At 46.1% G+C, this 20,896-nt stretch overlaps 1 protein-coding gene across 2 annotated transcripts in view; it reads left to right on the top strand.

Annotated features, from left to right (window-relative positions):
- The window catches only part of PRDX4 (peroxiredoxin 4), a 188,378-nt gene that overhangs the window by 35,260 nt on the left and 132,222 nt on the right, over nucleotides 1–20,896 (top strand). For both annotated transcript variants that reach the window (XM_086934547.1, XM_086934548.1), the window contains exon 2: nucleotides 411–528. In XM_086934547.1, the coding sequence (XP_086790673.1) occupies nucleotides 411–528 (118 nt within the window). The remainder of the gene's footprint in view (nucleotides 1–410; nucleotides 529–20,896) is intronic.

Below are 20,896 nucleotides of genomic sequence, written 5' to 3'. Positions count from 1 at the left end.
ATGTGACTTAAAAATGTATTTGTTTCTCCTGGGGGAAACTAATTTGCAATTTCAGCATGGAATATCAACAAACCTGACCATATTAGATTGTCACAGAAACCCAACCTTGGTAGCAGAATTTTTCATGTAACCAATTACGAAGGCAAAATCCCACCATTGTGTCTAAAAATCTGAAATTTGTGTGCATGTCTTAATGCGCATGTATATATTTAAAAGCCCCGCCCCCCCTCCCCTCAAAATCAGTTTTAATCTTGCTTCTAAAAATAGTAAGATGGGCTCACTTCAAGATCTTTTGTGGTGGCTGTTATGCATGTCACTTTGGACATTTTCTAAGCAAGTATCGCTGATGTAATTTGTTGCTCATGAAATGTTACTCTCTGACCACCTTAAACAATAACCTTTGTTTTCAGTTTCCAAACCAGCTCCTTATTTTGAAGGAACGGCTGTGATCAGTGGAGAATTTAAGGAACTGAAACTTTCGGATTATCGAGGAAAATATTTGGTGTTCTTCTTTTATCCCCTCGACTTGTGAGTACATCGGTGATTAATATATTTATGGATTTTGAATGCAAACTATGTATAAGATTGATAATTAAAGTTTTTGTTTTGCTATAGATGTTAGTTTGTTAATTTTAGGTTTGCTTTTGCCAGTACTTGCGGTCTTTGGACCACTTCCTGTTTTTTTTGGTGCCATAATTGTTCTCTTTACCTTAAGACCTGACTTGCTCCCAATACAGTAAAAAAAAAAGGAATAAATATTTGCAGAAACTGGAAACAAAGCGAGGCAGTTTATACTACTGGTAGGTGAAAGTACCTCCCACCTCCTAATATTCTATCTTGGTTTGTTTTCTTTTCCCTTAAGCATATTAGCCGGATTATTTAGTAGTGCCAGCGAGTTACATTGCAAGAGCACCCAGATATCTCTTGGACATGAAGCAGGTATGCAGGGCACAGCTGTCAATTGGATCTTCTCCTGCCTGGGATCACTCAGTCGATCTGATTACCCCCATTGAGTTCATCCAAGGTTTAGTTGAACTGCCCTGGTCATTTCTAGGATTGACTGCGCTAAATCTGTGTAGGTCTACCCAAGGGCCTCAATCGCAGACTCCAACTTGCCCAGACTGAGGCAGGCAGATTACTCTTTAATCAACTTAGACACTGCCCCATCGCCCCCCTGCACTGACTTCCTGTAGAACAAAGGACCATCTTCAGGACAGACTGCATCATTTTCATATCCCTTCATGGAAGAAACCCGGCCTTCCTAGTATCCTGTAAAAAAAAATACGTCCCCAACTGAAACCTCCGATCCATCCAACTTCCTCACCATCCCCAAATTTAAGAAGAAAATGGATGGCTCCAGATTTTCAGTGTTAGCCCCCACATCTGGTACTTGCAATAAAAACTACCCCCAGGTACATGAGCTTTAGGCAATCGTTAAAAACATGTTTTTAAAAAAAAAAAAAAAAGCATATGAATAAGCTTTGTTTATCAGCGCACAATACTTATGTTACCTAAGCACCAAGAAGCGGTTCCAGTGTATGTGTTCTAAAAATGCTAGTAACATAATAAGCATGTAGTCAAAGTATGTTACAATGTTCGTTGCAAGTGGGCCTATCCTTCAACCAGTTACTGTGAGTGGAAATTACCTTTGTATGCCATCTCATGGTATCTGGTGTTTCTCAAAAGAAATGCAACCAGTTTCCAGGATGCCTTGGGGATGTTTTTGACCTATCCCAAGATTCCCACCGGGGAGAAAGGAGAGGGAGAATCCCAGTGATCTCCCTTATTGTGCCACAATCTGCAGTTCAATAGTCCTGAATTGTCGGGCAAGACCACATCAAACGCCCTTCCCCCTCATCTACCCATGCGATGTCCTTCACCCTCCCCTCCTCTTTCCTGCCTTCATTACCCGTCTACTTCCCCAGCTCTCCCCCTCCCCTGAATCTTTCCCCTTGCTTGCTTTTCCCCTTTCGTATTTGTGCTTATTGTTTATCTAGACCTTACAAGTAACTATGGTGCCATGCTCTAGTAACTGTGTAACTTTTGTAACGATGTAACCTGTAACTATGATCAGATGCTCATGTAAAGCGCTCGGATACCTCCGGGTCTAGCCAGCGCTATATAAAACCTTTACAATAAAAAAAAAATTAAAAAAATAGATCAGTCTAAATTTGCCAGGGGGGGTGATCTGTTTGTAGCAAAAATCCCTTTGTGGATTAGGAATGGCATAGGTTAACCCATATCCTTTTACCATTTGGACTTCATGGTGAGGTCACCATGGTTCAAAGTGTGGCACAGTTAAAAAAAAATAATAATAATAATAATTCTTGACATTAGGTGGGTTTTATCATGGTTGGTGATGAGTATTGCAGGGCCTACTCGGGCCCCCTGGCACTTTGGGAAACAGCTGTCATTGAACCCCTGTAGGCAATAATAGACATGGGAGTCCATCATGGTAGGGAACTCTGGTTTCTGTTAAGGAATTCCTCAGATGTTAAGAGCTGAGAGTGTGTGTGTGTGTGTGTGTGTGTGTGTGTGTGTGTGTTAAAAAAAATCCTAATGGGACATTTGCGTAGCTCATGCTGCGATGTGACTTGAGTTTCGAAAATGCAAATCGGAGGTTTTTGTAGTGAGTAGATTGCCGGGTGTTTGGCAGTGTTGCTAGCCAAGTCCAGGCCTATCTTGTGCACTCCAGTGTGTATCTTCCTGGTAGGTCCTCAAGTGATGCAGACAGGATTTGGGGTGACAAGGCCTGCTTCGAGATTGATTTGGGGAAGTGAGCACTCTGACTGGAACCAGTGGTGTGCATTTTTAACATGAGCTTTCAGGTAGTAAATTTCGAGATTGGGAATTGAAACTCCATCCTTCTCATAAAGCATGTGTAATTTGTGCCATGCACTCTGGGGTTGCCTGCCAGCCCAGATCAACCTCTCCCTCAGTGAGTTTAAGTGGCTGAAGAAGGTCTTTTTTTAGTACAAGTGGACATTTTGGAACAGGTATGAGTTCGGAAGTATAATCTATATCTATATTACTATTATAAAGGAAGAGCTTTGAACCTTTGAGGCGGGTAAACTCGGGAACCACAGCGCCAATCCACACACCCAATACATCATTGTAATCGTCAGGGTGTGCAGATGGACATAGGCTATATAAACTATAAAAATATGCGTTATTTAAAAAATGTACCTTAAAAAAAAGTAGTCCCTTCGAAGTAGTTCCGGACGCGACTTGCGTGCTGACGTCTGGAGCGCGGGGAGGAGCGGCGTCCACAAGCGCGAGGAGCAGCGGCGGACATGGCGTGGGGGAGGAGCGGTGACCAGCGGCGGACAGGTGTTGAGGACCGGCGAACAGGCGGGAGGAGCGGTGACTAGCAGCAAGGAGCAGCGGAGCGGTGAACTGAGGATTGGCGGCTGAGGTAAGGCTCCGGAGGACCCACGGACAATGTCGGGGCGGACGGGGGGCCCGGGCTGCTTGACAATGTCGGGGCGGGGATCGGGGAAGCCTGATTGCTCCCGGACAAGGTCGGGACAGACTGCTAGTCAATAATAAGTGCGTAATCGATATCTTTACTGATTTGGAGAGGGAGACCATCTATCTTCCATAGTTTTCTTTGTGTGGTCAGTGATGGTGGTAGTATATACATAAGCATCTAATCGGGTCTGTCTGTATTTTTACAGGGTGTCTGGTGATTTGGGCCCTAGTAACTGTAGTTAGCAGAATTAGAACTTTTTCTGTCAAGTCAATAGTGCGGTAAAACCATGCAACAAAAGCAGCTATTTCTTCATCCTTCTGTTGGTCAGGAACCCTACCCTCAAGGCTTGACCCAGCGATCATGATCAGCGTACATTGAGGGGTTAAGTTAGCATGTGCTAAATTCTATTCCCATGTGGTGATAACACTCCTTTAATAAGCAAGTCTGTGGCTCCACTGTCAATGTGAATCAGTTGGGGGACAGTGGGCAACTCTATTTTGTGACTCTTTGTATCAGCACCTGAGGGAAAAGCATGTTATTTACCTGAATTTTAGCAGTTGTCTGTGTATAGCTTAGTCACCCATTTTAGTAATCCCATGCCTGTTTGTTCAATGACTGTCGGTAGGTATGTCTGTTCAATGGAGATGAAGGCCTTGGTTGCGTTTAGAAACTGTTGCTTTCATGGAGGGATCTATTTCATTTGTTACAGTAAAGAAAGTGTGTAGATTGTCTGATCTCAATCTATCAGGAATGAATCCTAAATTATTTGAATGGGCCAGAGCAGGGAGAAGCGACCATAGTCTGTTGGTAGTCATTTTAGACCAATTCTTGTGATCTATGTTGATTAGTGAAAGAGGACGATATGATTCATAAGTGGTGGCCGGCTTACCCTGTTTCACAAGGTAATCACCAATACATCTTGGAGGGAGGCTGCTGGTCTCAAATGCCTCATTATATACTTACTAGAAGGGGGCCAATTTCAGGCTTTTCTTTGTAGAACTCCGAAGGGAGTCAATCGCTACTCGTGGCAGAGGTGTTTTTAGAGATTTGATCACACCCCATATCTCCTGTAACCTAATTGGGCCAGAGAGTGGCTCCCGTTGATGCGTCTCTAACCAAGCAAGGGGCACTTTGAGGTAAATGTGCATGTCCGCCTTTAGAGGCTTTCATTTTAGATTGATAGAAATTGGCATAGTACTCCTCAATTGCTTGAAGGATAGCTTTGAATTTATGTAACGCTCCAGTTGTGGGAGTTTCGAACTGATTCACATTGACCAAGGCCTAGGGTGGTCTAATTAGGCCGGCTACAGTGTGGCCAGATCATTCTCCCTCTTCGTATCGTCTAGCTTTTGCCTCCTGTCCATTGCCTTAAAGAACTCTAGCCTTGTTAAATTCAGAGTATTTAACAGTCTGGTCATGGCTGATTGCACTTTCTCTTTCAAGTTTCCTAATGTCTGGCTCCAGGCCACTTGACCCACCCTGTAGGCCCTTAAGAAGCCTGTGGCACTTGAGCTACACTAGCCTCTGATCATGACCTTGAAGGCATCCCAGAGGGAGGCGTTTGTTGCAACAAGTCTCTATTTTCAATGAAGTAAGATAAGAGCTGTACATATTTCTGAGTGAAACACCTGATCCAATAGTGTTTCAGGGCTCAGTCTCTTTGCTTGTATATTAGCCGGAATGTTGAGTGCAAGCAATACTGTTGAATGGTCAGATGGTGTACGTGGTAAAAATTTAACGTGGTCCAGCCATTCCATTTTGTCATGTGTTTCTAGTCGGAAATCCAGCCCAGACTAGGACGTGTTGCTACCGGAGTAATATTAGTAGTCTTTGGTTATAGAATGAATTTCTCAAAAATACATAGACCATACCAGTGTTTTGTATCATTCTTTTGAGTTCAAATTGTCCCTGGGTATGTCCCTGGGGGCCAACAGTTGGGCTACCTAGAATGGGTATGGTGTTAAAGTCGCCTGTCCATAGTATGGTACATGGGTCGGATGCATCAAATCCCACAGAAACATTGGTAAAGAAGGAAGGGCCATTGAAGTAAAGGCAATGCAACTATACTGTAGTGATGAGCTCCAGAGCCAAGCTTTCCATGGACCAGGAAATGGTGTCCATTATCGTCATGAGCCACATGCACTGGCCTAAATGTCACCTGTCTTCTGATCACTATTCCACTGGAATACATCGAAAGTGAAGAGAAGTAGTAGTAATTCGACAAGACACCTGTGAATGTACAGCTGCAGCAAAATACGTTTCTTGACACCGCACCAGTTCTACGAAATGCTGCTTAAAGTAGGGAAGTACCTGTTGAGCCTTACAATAATTGTTTATTCCCCTTACATTCCAGATGAGAAGATAATTTAAGCATAGGCATCACTTTGTGATGAGAGGGAGGGGTGTGTGTGTGTTTTATTATAGCTACCCTGGCAGGCCATGTGTTTTGTGTGTGGTGTAACCAGTGTGACTGAGCGCTCCATCATAGTCACTCTTTTTCCACCCACATCAAGCAACAATACCTCGAAGAATAGTCCAATCGAAATTTGCATACTGACCTTGTCATGCTGTATTGGTGCTTTGTCTTTGTCTTTGGCAAGCTGAAGTAAGCTGAAGTATAGTGTCCTTACCCCTGTAGTTAAGAAAGTTGGCTATAATTCACCTTAATGGGGTATGTTTTGGAGCCAGCTATCTAGGAGCTCATTTTATCACAAAGACTGGGGTTAAGTCATCTCTTCCAAAAAATGTTCTGCGTCCTGAATTTTTCTTGTACCCACTGTCTCTGGTATTCCAGTTTTTATTGATTTGTATCTGCCGGAGCAGCTTAGCCCAGATTATTTTGCATTTCAATTAGTAACTCCTTTCAGGTCTTAGATATTGAGGATGACTCTAAACAGCATTCTAAGATATGCTTCTTTCCTAGATCTATCCTTGTTTGTCCATTCTCTCCTTCATTCTTCACTCTATCTATCCTTGTGTGTTTGTCCAGCCTTTCCTTCATCACATGCAACCTGCTTGTAGAAGTGCCTTTTTTTTATGTCCATACTAGCCAGGCTACCTTATCTCCTGTCTGAGTCGTGCTGAGCCAAAGATGTAGTCTATGCACCATCGCTGCCTCCCCAAGAACTGAGCTTCAGCCTAATTGTGGTCAACTAGAGAAGCACCTTTCCAGGGGTTCTCTAAAGTGAACTTAGGTTGTTTACCATCTGATTTACATATGTTGATCAAAGGGTGGCTGATATGTGGAGCAAAGTTGGTAGGGAGCAGTGTGGGATCTGGTAGTGTTAGGAGTTGAAAAAAGTTGAATGCATCAGCTGGATGTTCAGCATAGCATGCCCACCTCCTCTTAGCTTGCTGCCTAAGGCCGGGTGATCTGATGTGCAAGGTATATGCCATGACCCCCTCTGTGGTCCCTTACTCTAGCTAATCTCTGGAGAGACTATTCAGGGTAATTTGCACTCATGCGCGGAAGGGTACGTAGGGAACTCCACCTGTCCTGGAGTAGTGCTTGGAGTGCCCTTGCATGGTGGAATAGCCTGTGCTGTTTTAAGTGTAAAGCCCATAAAGCTAGCGGCAGCAAGTATGTGCAGAGGAGGAGGGGGGGCGTTGAGGCTGGGTAGCAGATCAGCACCTAGGCCAGTGCCTGCCTACCACAACTGCCAGTGGCCTGTGTGCACAACGCTCACCACCAGTGTGGTTAGGCCCTGGTCTTGTCTCCTCCTCTCAGGGCCCTCAACTTTGCACTCGGGGCTCCCATCCTTGGACACCGATCTGAGCGATGTGGCTGGCAGTTGCTGGGCAATTACGGCAGCAACTGGGATTCCTCCATTGGATGGATGGGAGGAGGGGTTGAAGGCTGATATGACACCTGGCTGTCGTTCACGTATTCTCCATCACAACCATGCCAGCCCTTGCCTCTCTTCATCCGGTCTTGCTCACGAGCAGCACCCCACACCAGCAGGCCCCCCTCAGTGAGAGCTGTTGTGCCCTGAGTTTTCTTGCATCAGTTTCAGGTCTGCAATTCAGCTGATGGGCTGTTTAAAAGCATGATGTTGGCGAATTATTCAATCCACCCATCAGAGCAGTGCACTCTGCACTCTGGTGTCCATCTTGATTAGCTCCTCCCCCTCAGTTCCCCTAAATCTCAGTTCTCCAGTATTAGGGTGTCTTTCATAGATTCACATGCTTAAATATTTCCCGTCGTCGAAGTGGGAGCCCCACGGTAAATAAAATGGCAATAAAATCCCAATAAAATATGTATATAAAATATCACAAATTACAAAACCAGGAATACTTATAAGTACCAAGTTAGCATTAACACATAGGAATACATAGGAGAAAAAGAAACACCTTTATAACATATCCATGTCATTATGTTAGTCCAAACTACAGCCAAACAGGCGCAAGCACCCCTCTAGAACCTTCTCAGAGGCTCAGGCCCTCAGATTTTCTACCGCACGTCGTGTGAAGGCAGTCTCCCTGAGCTCTGCTCAGTTTTTTTTTTCTTTTAACTTCTTTCAGGATTTTTTCAGTTTTTCTGAGATGTCTTCAAGTAAGAAGTCTTTGTTTCGTCCTTGTTCTTCTTGTGGGAAGTTGCGGTTCTTCTCAGAGGACCCTCATAAGAAGTGTATTTACTGGCTCTATCCAGAGCACGAGGTAGGCAAATGTAAAATCTGCAAGACCTGATTCCGTTATCACCCAGGCTGCGCAGCGTCTGTCCAGGAATCAGTCTTCCCCTATTTCCGCTCCTCCGTACCGTGAAGAACGTCGGCTTGACGCCAATGGTCGTAAGTTTTCCACTATGGCTTCTACCACCGTGAAGGCTTCAAATTCTCTGGCCATTCTGCGGCGCTACGACTGCCAGATGTGGTCTGATGTCTTTTATCAACCTCATTCCTGAGCCCTCCAGAGCAGAGGCTCTCAAAATTCTTCAGAAGGGAGAGAGATCGTCTTCAGAAATTGACTGCTCTGTGGACTTTGCGTGCACTGTTTTTCGTCCGCTTGGGGGAGCAGCCGTCTTAGGTCATCAGGGCTGGCTTTGTTCCACCTCGTTTCGCCTGGAAGTTCAGTCGAAAATTCTCGACATGCCCTATGACGGCCAATCGCTTTTTGTCCAGCATGTGGACGATGCACTGCAAACTAGAAGGATAACGAGACGGCTCGTGCCCTCAGCACTTCACTATTTGGCAAGCCGCCTTTTCGTGGTGCGCGCTGACGCGGCACCACCTCCTTCTTTTCGCGGCGGATCCACCCAGTACCGTTCCTACGGCCAAGGAAATCAAAGATATTCCTCCCAGTCCCAGCAGCCTTATCAGCATCAGTCTTCAAAATCTTACAGAGGAAAATCTTCCTACAGAGGTTCCGCTTCTAAGAAGCAATGACTTTCCTTCCCCGCTCAAAGTTGGAGGTCGAATCTCCCTTTTCTACTCCAAATGGCCTTCAATCACCTCGGACCGGTGGGTGCTGGACATTGTATCAAAAGGCCATGCTTTGGAGTTTGTCAAGTTCCCTCCAAACACTCCTCCAACTGGTCCACCCCCGGCTCACCTCAAGGAGCTCTTTCAGCAGATTTGACTCATGATTCAGATGGGTGCCATCGAAGTGGTTCCCAAGTCTCAGAAGGGGATGGGATTCTATACCCATTTTTTCCTCGTCCTCAAAGTCCGGCGACTGGCGTCCGATCCTCGATCTGCAAGCCCTGAACAAGTATCTAAAGTGTCAATCCTTCCGCATGCTCACGGAAGTTCTCAGCTTTCTCTTGAAGGACGACTTCATGACCACCATCGTTCTTCAGGACGCGTATTTCCATGTGCCAATTCTTCCAAGACACCGGAAGTACTTGCACTTTCGAGTAGGGCGCAGAGACTTTCAGTTCAAGGTTCTGCCCTTCGGCCTTCGCTCCACCCCTCGCGTCTTCACGAAGGTCCTGGCTTCAGTGGTGGCATACCTACGTTTGAAGGGATTTCAAATCTTTCCCTACCTGGACGACTGTCTCATCAAGTCGCAATCCTGCCATCAAGCGTCTTTTGGGGACACTATTCTGTCAGACTCTGTTCCACTCGGTCGGTCTCTCCATCAACACCGAGAATTCTCAGGTCGATCCGGCTCCTTGCAGGACCTTTCTGGGCGCCACTCTGAATACTTCTCTGGCAAAAGCATTCATGTCTCACGAACGTCCGCTATGGATAGTACGCATGGTGGCTCTCCCCCACTCAAAAGTGTCCGTTTCAGTTCTTGTATTGAAATCCTTTCTTGGGATGGCGTCGTCCTGCATCTCCCTGATCCCAAATTGCAGGCTCAAGGAGTCGTCCCATTCAGGAGGAATTGGACAAGCAGTGGCGTCGGGGCACCAGCTCTGTCAACAATCTGGTCCGGGTGACCAGTCGGATGCGGTCCTCTCTTCAATGGTGGGCTCAGCCATCAAACATCGTTGCCGGTACTTCCTTCCTCACCACCGCTCTGGAACTTCTCCTTACCACGGATGCCTCCCTGGAAGGCTGGGGAGCACATCTTCAGGGGCTATCCATAAAGGGCAATTGGACCCTGTCTCAACGTTCCCGGCACATCAACCGGCTGGAGCTAATGGCCATCTTCCTGGCGCTCAAATCTTTCCATCTCCTGCTCCAGGGAGAAGCAGTGTGTGAGAAGTTGGCCTGGTATATGATGCTCACTAGTTCTAGTGATCACCTTGTACCATGCCAAGCAACCCTTATGATGATTGGTTGTAAGTCAACCTTCTAGACCAGCTATCCTAGTAGCGTGGACAAAGCAGTCTTAGGCTAAACTCTGTAAAGGCATGTGAAGCAAGCTGTTTTACCATACACAATCTCCTTGAATACCAAATGAAAGGACACCACATAGATATATATTGAAAAAAAAAAAAAATATATATATATATATATATATATATATATATATATATATATATATATATATTTACTACAAATATCCCCTATTCTCTTATGAGCACAGAAGCAAATGCGTTAAAACAAAACACAGTTTAAATATACGAAAGTTGCACAATATGGATGAGCCCTAGGGACCACCTAAACCATATACTAAAATATTGGTGTAAGAACCACCAAGCTGAAAGGAAGTATGCCTAGGGCCTGGGGAATCGCTGGAGCTGTTCGGGACTAACAGTGAAGAAGTCGGGAAAGGCCCGCGGGACTCTGGTGCAGCGCTTAAAGCACACGCATGCACCAATGCAATGTCAATGGTGCGTAAAAGTTATAAAGTTACTGTTTAAGGAACCTTCCGAGTGACCTAGAAGGACAAAACTTAAGACCTAGACACTAGAGGTGTGTACCAGTGTAGGAACACCGGCGTTGCTGAGTTACCTCACCCACAGGAAGCGGGTGCACAGGTGCAAAGCAGTGTCGGGTTTCGTCACGCAGGTCGATGGTGCCTGAAGATGAAGATGCTGCAGGCTTGTCGTCGAGAGTTCCGGTGGATCTGAAGTGGTGAAGACCTGAAAGCAGAGGGGACAATGTTCAAAGTCACTAGCCAGTGACTACCGTGGAACCAGGATGGAACCAGGCGATGTCGGGTGCAAACAGGCGACGAGGTGTAGCTTGTCTCTGCAGCCACGTGGACACGAAGAGGTCGAGGACGTCCAGGAGTCGATCATGAGCTGTCCCACGAAGGCTCTAGCTGATGGCGGTGTCAGCAACTTGATCGGAGCAAACCGGCCTTGGCTAATGCAAGCCACGCAGGAAGTGAAGAAAGCTTATCACTCGGACCAGCAAGGTCAGAGCGGGTGCTCCTTTTTACAGGAGCGAGGGCAAGTCTGGAGCAACCAGACCCGCAGTGTTGATTGTAGATTTCGTCGCCCAGATGGCCGCTAGCCACGTGGCAAGTGGCCGGGATGGCGCGTCGAGTGGCAAAGTGCAAAAGGGCCCCACGCAGATCGTGGAGATGCTGGGGGGCTGAACTTTGGTGCAAACGCTGCTCGGTGGTGGGGCTTCTTAAACCCCTAAGCACAGCGTCTAGGGTGCCTCTGGTGCTGCGCAGTCAGCTTCTCGGGGGTCTTTCAAGATGTCCGGTCCCACGTCTCTCGGTGCCTCCACGGGTCTCTTCTTTGCAGGGACTGTGGATCGGGCTCTGAGATGTCTGGTAGTCTGGGTCTCGTCGGGCTCCTGGCTCTGGCAGGAGGCGGCGGCAAAGCAGACGTCGAGTTGCTGGATGGTGCCTGTGATCACAGGGTGGCCACTCCTTGGCCACAAGGGAGATGCTCTTCAGTCTTCTGTGCAGCAGAATGTCGAAGCCCAGGCGTCTTCTTCGTTTCAAGTTGATTTCAGGATGATCTGAGGTGCTATGGCACTGCTCCCACTCTTATTCCTAATCTGAGGGGTGGATCACCTGCTAGGTCCCTCCTCTGGGTGGGACCAGGAAGGGGGGCGGTTACACCCCCTTCCCTTTGTCCAGCTCCGCACCAGGACTGGTGCTGGAAAGCCCCAGCACCGGTTTGCACTGGCTTATGCACAGGGACACCTTGTGTGCCCCAGGCATGTCTCAATCTATTCAGCCCTGTCCTACCCAATACACAAAATCCTGTCTGGGGTGGTGCTCGCACCTCCCAAGGCAGGAAACCCTTTGTCCAAGCCTCCCTCGCTGGAAGGACTCCCAGCAACAGGAGGTCAGACTGGTGTGTCTGGTGGCAGCATCCATTTTGTGATGCTGAGGCTCGAGTTTAACTTTAACCGGGGTTCAGGTTATGTACATGTTGTGTCCCTCTAGAAGGGTGGAATGCTAACCCCGTCGACAGGACTGTCGAGGGGATAGTATTCCAAATCGTATGACACCTTACTCGACATGTTTTGATAAAGCCAAACCAAAGTTAGCATATAACCGCGAGGATTATAATGCACTTCAGAGTATATGGTATGGCAATTTCCCGGAACAGCTAAGTGAGTTGTTCCCGACAGCAGCAGACGGGCTCAGCTCGTGCCAGAGCACCATCTCACATGAAACCAAGCACTCTGCCTCCAGGATTGCTGAAGCCTTCCATAGGAGTGGCTTATAGGTTAACATGTGTCCAGTTAGGGTTAGGGTTAGATATAGGGATACTATATCTAAGTAAGAGGGGATTACACCACCTTACCCAAGCTGAGTGATCAGCCAGTTGTGTCAAATATGGAGGCCAGGCCAGGGGTGGCACAATACATGCTGCAGCCCCAGGTAGGCCTTGGATACACCTATGCCCTGGGTACCTGGAGTACACTGTTACAGGGGCCTATAAGGTGAACCAGTTCCAAATCGTAATGCACCTAGAGTGCATTGGCATTAATTTAGAGAGAGAACAGCAGGCTGTGGGTCTGATTAGCAGGCCCACAGCCACATTAAGTCATAAACCAGTGAAGCAAAAATTTGGGTTGACCATAGGATAGCAGACCCTACTCTCCTACACAGTGCTCATTCAGACCGACAATACCACCAGTATGCACTATGTAAACAAGCAGGGCGGCACCAAGTCACCTCTCCTCTCCCAACTGGCACAGAGTATCTGGGGCTGGGCACTTAGTCACCAGATCACCCTGACAGCGGTTCACCTCCCAGGCATCTCCCAACATCTTGGTGGATTCCCTCAGCAGGTCCGCGTCCTCGATGCACGAGTGGGAGTTGCATCAGCCGACTCTGGACTTCATCTTTCGGCTGTGGGGTCGTCCGAACATGGATCTCTTTGCGAGCCCTGTGAACCGGAAATGCCCGTCCTATGCAAGTTGGCTTCCCCATCAAGGGTCATCCGGGAATACCCTTTTGATGGACTGGTGCAATCTATTCACCTGCACGTTTCCGCCAATTCCGCTGATTCCTAGAGTGTTGTGGAAAATGCGGAGACAGCTGTGCCACATTCTTCTGATTGCTCCCAGATGGCCTCGACAAGCGTGGCTCTCGGAACTGCTGCTTCTCTCACAGTGCAAACCCATCCTCGAGCGGATCTCCTCACGATGGACGAGGGTCAGATCTGTCATCCGGACCCCTCCTCTCTCAAATTATCAGCCTGGAACCTGAGCACCTTAAATTTGCCCATTTGAATATTTCACCAGCATGTAGAGACGTTTTCGCCAACGCGAGAGCTCCGTCTACAGTAAAGACTTGCAAGCTAAAATGGAAAAGGTTCCGTCACTGGTGTGCAGTTGCCAACATCCATCCCGTCCGTTTCACTCCTACTCGGCTTTTGCCGTTCTTTCTACAACTGGCTCAATCAGGATTTTTCCCATTTCACCTTGAAGGTTTTCCTGGCGGCAATATCTCGTTTATGGCAGGATGGGTCTTCCTCTCTCTGCTCTGCCAGTCATTCGGCAATTTTTCAAAGGACTGTTCAGGAAGTTCCCGCCCATTCGACCTCCTCCTACCTGGCATCTTAATGTTGTTTTGGCGCAATTGATGAAGGCGCCCTTTGAGCCCATCCACAAAGCGGATTTAAATTTTTTAACCTGGAGGAGGCTCTTCTTGCTATGACCTCTTCACGTCGCTTGAGTGATGTTCACGCCTTTACCATTAAACCTCCTTTCCTTCAATTCAAATCAGACTGTGTTGTGCTTTGCACCAATCCGGCTTTCATGTCTAAGGTGCTAACTGACTTTCACCTCAATGAACCTGTGTTCTTTAAAACTTTCATCGCAAATCCTCAATCTCCGGCGGAGCAACGTTTGCATTCACTGCACGTTAAAAGATGCCTTAAATTTTACATCGACGGGACGGCGCCCTTTCGTAGGTCTGATCAACTGTCCGTTGCTTACGGACGCATGTGTAAAGGGCGTTCTGTTACCAAGCCAACTATTGCACGTTGAATTTCTTAAGCAATTTCTTTCTGCCATCAGAAAGCTGGCAAGCCTCTTCCAGCTTCAGTGAGAGCTCATTCCACCAGGGCGATGTCATCCTTTACTGCCCTGTTTGCTGGTGTGCCAATTCACCAAATATAACTAGCAGCTACGTGGTCCAGCAGGCACACTTTCACTAGACATTACTGCCTTGAGACGATCAACGAAGCTGGTACGGCAGTGGTCCAAGCGGTGCTTCGCAATCTTTTTAAATAAGGTGAGCCTCTGTCCTTCCCTCCGCCTATATGGTTTATATGATTATTATTACCCGCCTGGCAACATTATGTAATTATGTGCATTTTCCTGCCTATGCACTGCTGTTTTTGGTCTTGCGGCCAGCTACTACTGCTCACTATTATATTCAAGCATGTGAATCTATGAAAGACACCCTAATACTGGAGAAGAACAATTGTTACTTACCTGTAAACAGGTGGTTCTCTAGTATTGGTGTCTTTCATAGATTCACATGCGACCCACCCGCCTACCCTCAGAGGCTTGCTTCTCCTCCTAGACTTTTGTCACTCTTGTGCTACGGAAATCTGAGGGCCTGAGCCTCTGAGAACGTTCTAGAGGGGTGCTTGCGCCTGATTGGCTGTAGTTTGGACTTACATAATGACATGGATATGTTATAAAGGTGTTTCTTTTTCTCATGTGTTAATGCTAACCTGGTACTTCTAAGTATTTCTGGTTTTGGAATTTCTGTGATGTTTTTATATACATATTTTATTGGGATTTTATTGCTATTTTATTTACCGTGGGGCTCCCACTTCGACGACAGAATATTCAAGCATGTGAATCTATGAAAGACACCAATACTGTAGAACCACCTGTTTACAGGTAAGTAACAATTGTTCTTTTTAACCAACATAAAATTACTTGTCTTGCAATATTTACAGAATGTCAGTGGTTGTTTGGCGGATTACACACAAAACAATTAGATAACTTAAAATGAAAATATTTGGACGTAATGAATACATGATTCACTCACTGAAAGAACTAAATTGGGTGTCTGCATTCATTTATATTGGATATTTATAAAGAACTCCTCACAAAAGTCTCAAGCTAAATAATAATCATTACTTTGTCTTAGGCACCTAATAGTTATCATAGAAACTTGCATCTCAACGGTTCTTACTCTTAAAGTCTTTCCGCATTCTTGACACCAGCTGTCTTACTTTTCTAAAACAATCTTTAGAGATGCTACGAGTAACTGCAATTTTTGTTTCGTGTCGGAAGTGAACACTATTTTGTTTAGCAGGGTAAGCTAGATTTTCTCATTTTCTTTCTAAACACCTAATTTCCCACACTCAAAGACCTTTTTTATTTGTTTTTCCCTCAGTCTGCTTGGACTGCTTGAAATACACTGAAAACCTTGTTGTGAAACATGCTTCTGCCTTCCTCGTCTCCCTGTCCTTCATTGTGTTTTGGGATCTAAACATTTGCTTGCTATCAAAAAAATTCTGACCGGGTTTGTAGGGAATACAGAGTGTGGCAAATAAAGGAGAGCAGCGCCCTTCCTTAATGAGACCATGTACTCCTTGCCCATACCCCAGGCTTTATTTGTCGCCGCATAACCTGTATAACCAGAACATATAATGCATTGCTGGCAAATGAGCAGTGCTAACAAAAAGCAAATGTTGCTTTAGAGCTGTTCCTGCTGCTATTGCTTTCTGATTTGCTTATTACACTTTCCAACCCCGCTCCACCAATCTTAACTCTTCCTGAATGAAGCAGGTATTTCAGCACATGATGAAAGTAAAATAGAAAATAAACACGGAGGACCTGCTGGCCTGAAACTTTTCTCCTTTCTTAGTCTCGCACCAAGTACCTATTCGACAAAATGTTATCTGGACAAAGGTAAGCTAAGAGGTGCAAAAGTGAATTTGTTGGTGCATAATTGCAGGTCACCAGTGCAGTTTGTGTATTTGTCCCCTTATTCTTGTATAAAAAGTAGATAGTGAAATTATCTGTTGGACCCTGTTCACGGGGGAGGGGTTGGGGGAGTGCAAGTAGAGACTAAAATCCCACAATGTTGTGGTGGTTGGTGTATTTTTGTTTCTGGTATTCATCCTAGTGCGGCTCTGCAAACTTTGCCAAGGACTCCTTATCTGCATTTTGCATCGGAGGGTTGCAAGGACAAGCAGTCTTAATACTTCTCAAGGAGATAGGCGGTTCTGGAGGACTCGGAACTCAAGTCAACCAGCAAACCCAATAATATGATGGCAAGCGCAGTGCTTTTCATATTAAGAGGAGTACTTTTATACTGGCCTTTGCTAACAAGGACTGGATTGAATTTCTAAGGTTTCCATGTCTCCATCCTCCCTCACTTCAAGGTCTGGGTCACCACCATCCAGCTGCAGGAATGCAGTCATTACACGTCCACTTTTCGGGGAAGCTGTAGCCACCCTCCATATTGTGCCATGCTAAACTGGGGCAATCCAAAATGCATCGCACTGGTCCCAGTAGTTGTACACTCACAACAGGCTGTCTTGGTACCAACCAGGTGCTAAACATCCACAACGCATGCATGCGTTCAACGTGCACACAGATTTCTAACGCAAGGGTTCTCAGTTGCATCTCGGCTGAATTTTACACGAGGGAGCCCAGTAGGCTTCACTCTCTCTGAAAAAGAAAACACACCTCTGAAGTACAATAGGTCTAGCATTTGTAAATGCCAATGTTTTGTACCTATGCAATCGATATGCCCTCCCGGGCAAAAAAAATAAAACCGTTTTTTTGTTTGTTTAAATATTTATGTAGTACACCTGCAATGCCAGTTCTCACTAAAACAAGCACTGTGAGGATACAGTTCCACAGGCTGTCACTAGGTCTGTTGTGACCTCTTTTGACCACATATGTTACTGCACCCCTGCAATTCAGCTAGGCAAAGGATATGGCGCAGTGGTGATGGCTGCTGACTGGTGAGCTAGGGAACTGTGTTGGAGTCTGCTGCCTGGCTCAACATCCTATGATAATGAGCAGATTGTTTAATTTCCCCAAGCCCATGGCTAGGTGCGCTATATAAATGAGTGTTTGTAAAGTAACCATAAAAGCGCAAAACGGCAGTGGCCTCAGTGGGGTCGTGGGGGCCTGCGAACAGTGTTGTGGGAGGGCTGTTGGAGAGGCACGTGGAGATCTCTGTTGAGCTTTAAGTCGTTTTGAACCATCCAGTGAGACACTGCCTCCATACAAGTTCTAAACTTGAGGGCGGAGTCATTCTCTGGCTGTGTCGGAGACCATAATTTTGGGTGTCGTCAGCTTAGGACAACACCTCGAACCCATAGGATCTCACTACCCTGGCAAGTGGGGCCACATAGATATTAAAAAGGGTGGGGCTTAAAGAAGACCCCTGGGGGGGACCCCACATTGCACAGGTGTGGGAGGGGACAGAAAATCACCCAGCTTTACTCTCTGCTCCCTTTGATGGCGGAAGGAGGCTAGAAGCCTGAGGGCAGGGCCGCCCACCCCTATCTTCCCAAGCATGGTGACCAGGATAGAGGGTGACGGTGTTGAAAGCCGCCGTCAGGTCGAGTAGAACAAGCAGTCATCTGGCCCCTATCCACCTTTGTACGAATGTTGTTAACCACCACAGTCAAAGCTGATTCTGTACTGTGGGCTCTTTGGAAGCCGTGCTGTGAGATGTCTAATAGGTTTGACTCGTCAAAGGTGGTCCGGTGTCGGTTAAGATGGATTTCTAGAATTTTAGCAGGGGCCGGAAGCAAAGCAGTGGGCCTGAAATTTTTCAAGACCCCGGGGTCTAAGGAAGTTTTCTTCAAGAGCGGCTTGACCACTGCCAACTTCCAGTGGAGGGGAAAGACCCCTTCCATGATGGCAAGGTTGAGCACCTCTACCAGGGGGGCAAGATCACCTCCCTGCAGCTCTTCAGAATTTTCAATGGGCAAGGGTCCAGAGGAGAGCCAGATTTGATATTATCGAGGAGACTGTTAGATTCCTCAAGAGTGAGCCAGGGAAAATTGAGCAAACAATGTCTGGGTTCCAAATGTTTATGCACTTAGGAAGCCAACGGGAGAGGATGGGGAAGACCTAGCTCCCGATTGAGGGTCTCCAGGGAACTAAAGACATTGTCAATTTTTGTATGAAAAAAGGCAGAAATCTTGTTGCAAAGCTCCTGAGATTCCACTGTAGACTCAACCCTCTGAGGGACCGAGAGAGTCAATGATCTTAAAAAGATCTCTAGGAGAATTCAGAGAGACTGTCAACTTGAGGAAATATGCCTTCTTTTCCTTGATGATAGCCGCTTTATATTCCTTCAAAAGCTGTTTATGCTTGTATTTGTTCTCCTAAGGGAGCGGATGAGCACACCGAAACCTCTCTTGCTTTCTACAGCCCTGTCTCAAAGCATGTCTTGAGTAGACTGCACAAGTGCTGCTGAGACCTAAAAACTTGCTTGGGACTATGATTCTCCATAAATCGGTGTGCTGCCACCACTGCTGTGTGTCAACAGCCAAGGACTTGGGTGGTCATATAGAGTCCTTACGGAGGGTGCTGGTGATGCTCCTCTCCAGGTCAAAGAACAGTTTGTGGACCCTGTCTTTTTCCATGGACCAGAGTAGGCCTCCGCATACACACTGGATGAGTGTGCTAGCTGATCAAAAAATGCCAGGATGCCAGTTTCATATGGAGTTGAGTCACTTGGGCCGTGGGTACATGCCCATGTACCATGCAGTGCACATTCCTGTCTCAATGTCCAGTAGTCTGTTTTTTTTAATTTAAAATTGACCTAATCCAGTCGGAACTCTGAATGTCAATACTGCTTTGTATTTTCAGGTGTGGTGTCCTCCTTTGAATACAGCAATCCAATGTTTTGCAGGCCTCTTTAGAAGTGATTCTAAGGGATTGAACTCTGGCAAACCACTTTTGCCACTGCTTAAGGTGAACATGGTATGTCCGTAGGGTCAGGGACTGTGTACAGTCATGCCTCATTAATCTGAACAGTTGTATCTTAGTTTTAAGACTTTTCCATTTGTTGTGAAAACATCAAACCAATTACATCTTGTCTGGCCTAGCTGGTGAGCTACAGAAGTGGGAGACCCTGTTTAAATGTGCTCCTGTCCAATTTACTTCCATTAATGTTTCAACTTTTAGACCGTAGTCCAACTGTTTTTTCTAGTCAGTGGTACTTCCAGGCCTAAGCAGGAAGACCTGTTGCTACAACTTCCAAGGCAAGAGTCCAGAGGGGAGCGGTCTAATCCCTCTAAAGATATTAGCAAGACTTACACAAACAATTCAAATCCTTCCTAGTTGCTCAGTTCAAGGAAAGAGCAATTCTGTGTCCAACATATCTGAGATCCAGAGTGACATGAACTCGGCCCATCACTTCTGTAGGAAGTGGATACCACTTCCAGCAGATGTCAGATTGTAAAAAAAATTAAAAAACACCAGTTTTTTTTTTCTATGCCTTACCAACGTTTTTCAGTGTCAATTGAAGTTTCTCAGCAATTGCAATCCCCCCGACCCAACGGCAGAATGACAGTTGCTGCCAGAATAGCCCCACAACTGCCTTCCACATCGCTTTGATAGGCGTCCCTAGATGGCAGCCCTGAGTGCAAAGTTTAGGTCCCTCATAGGAGGCGATGGGCCCAGGTCCAAACACAATGTTGAAAATTATCATCTGAATACAGTTAGCAATGGTTATTCACATCGTGATGTACAGCTCTGATGAGTAGACCAATCCGGCGGGCATGCTTTCTGTATCCAATACATTCCAAACTGATGGCACTCTCTTACCTGATTCATTCACTAGGAGCGCAGATGTAAATAGCCATTGCTAACTGCATGCAGGTGTTAATTTTCGCTGAACGGTTGGGGGCCTTGATATTTACTGAACTAACATTTAATTTTCACCTTCAATTTGGACACGTGTCAGTAGATCATCTGTCAGCTGTGCCTGTAAAAGATGATGGCGTAGTCCCTTGCTACTTTCATACAGTTCACTGAGATTTTCCCATGCAACAGCGATTGACTACTCCTACGATTGTGGGTTGCTTTGCCACAATCCTCTGGTATCTCCTGTTCTTACTTTATCCTGACGATGACCCTGTTCTAAGTAATTGTGTTAAGGGGTCGAAACGTCGTCAGTAACACATGTGGACTGGCTTTAAATTTTGGTTAAGATTTTGGGCACTCATATTATGACAACATATTGTCCCAATCAGTCACGTGTATAGCACAAGCTCACTTTATCACTGTATTCAATCTCACTGCATTACTTTGTAAGAGCACCTTATCTTGTGATAAATGTAAATGCCCCATTATCTTATCTTTTCTGCATTATACAAACCTAATTGACAAAATAAATGCACTTATTTTATAACTGAATAACTTGCAGAAACGTTTCTTTATGACACTAGTGCAGTGGAAGTCTAGGGCTACACTTCCCACATATGACCACCTTTTTGATGATAATTGTTCGACCCAGGTCCCTGGGTTAGTGGGTTGCTCCTTTTTCCTAGTACTAGCCTTTTTATTGAGTCAATGCCTTGTTGAACCTTTTTGTTTTAATACCAGCATTCTTTTCAGATAGTTAATAACAATCTGCAGACTTATCGAATTGTATGTCTTATAACGTTCTTGTTTT

This window comes from Lissotriton vulgaris, chromosome 8 (genome assembly GCF_964263255.1).
Source record: "Lissotriton vulgaris chromosome 8, aLisVul1.2, whole genome shotgun sequence".
NCBI lineage: Eukaryota > Metazoa > Chordata > Amphibia > Caudata > Salamandridae > Lissotriton > Lissotriton vulgaris.
The sequence above is the reverse complement of the archived record's forward strand: the minus strand, read 5'-3'. Positions and strand labels throughout refer to the sequence as shown.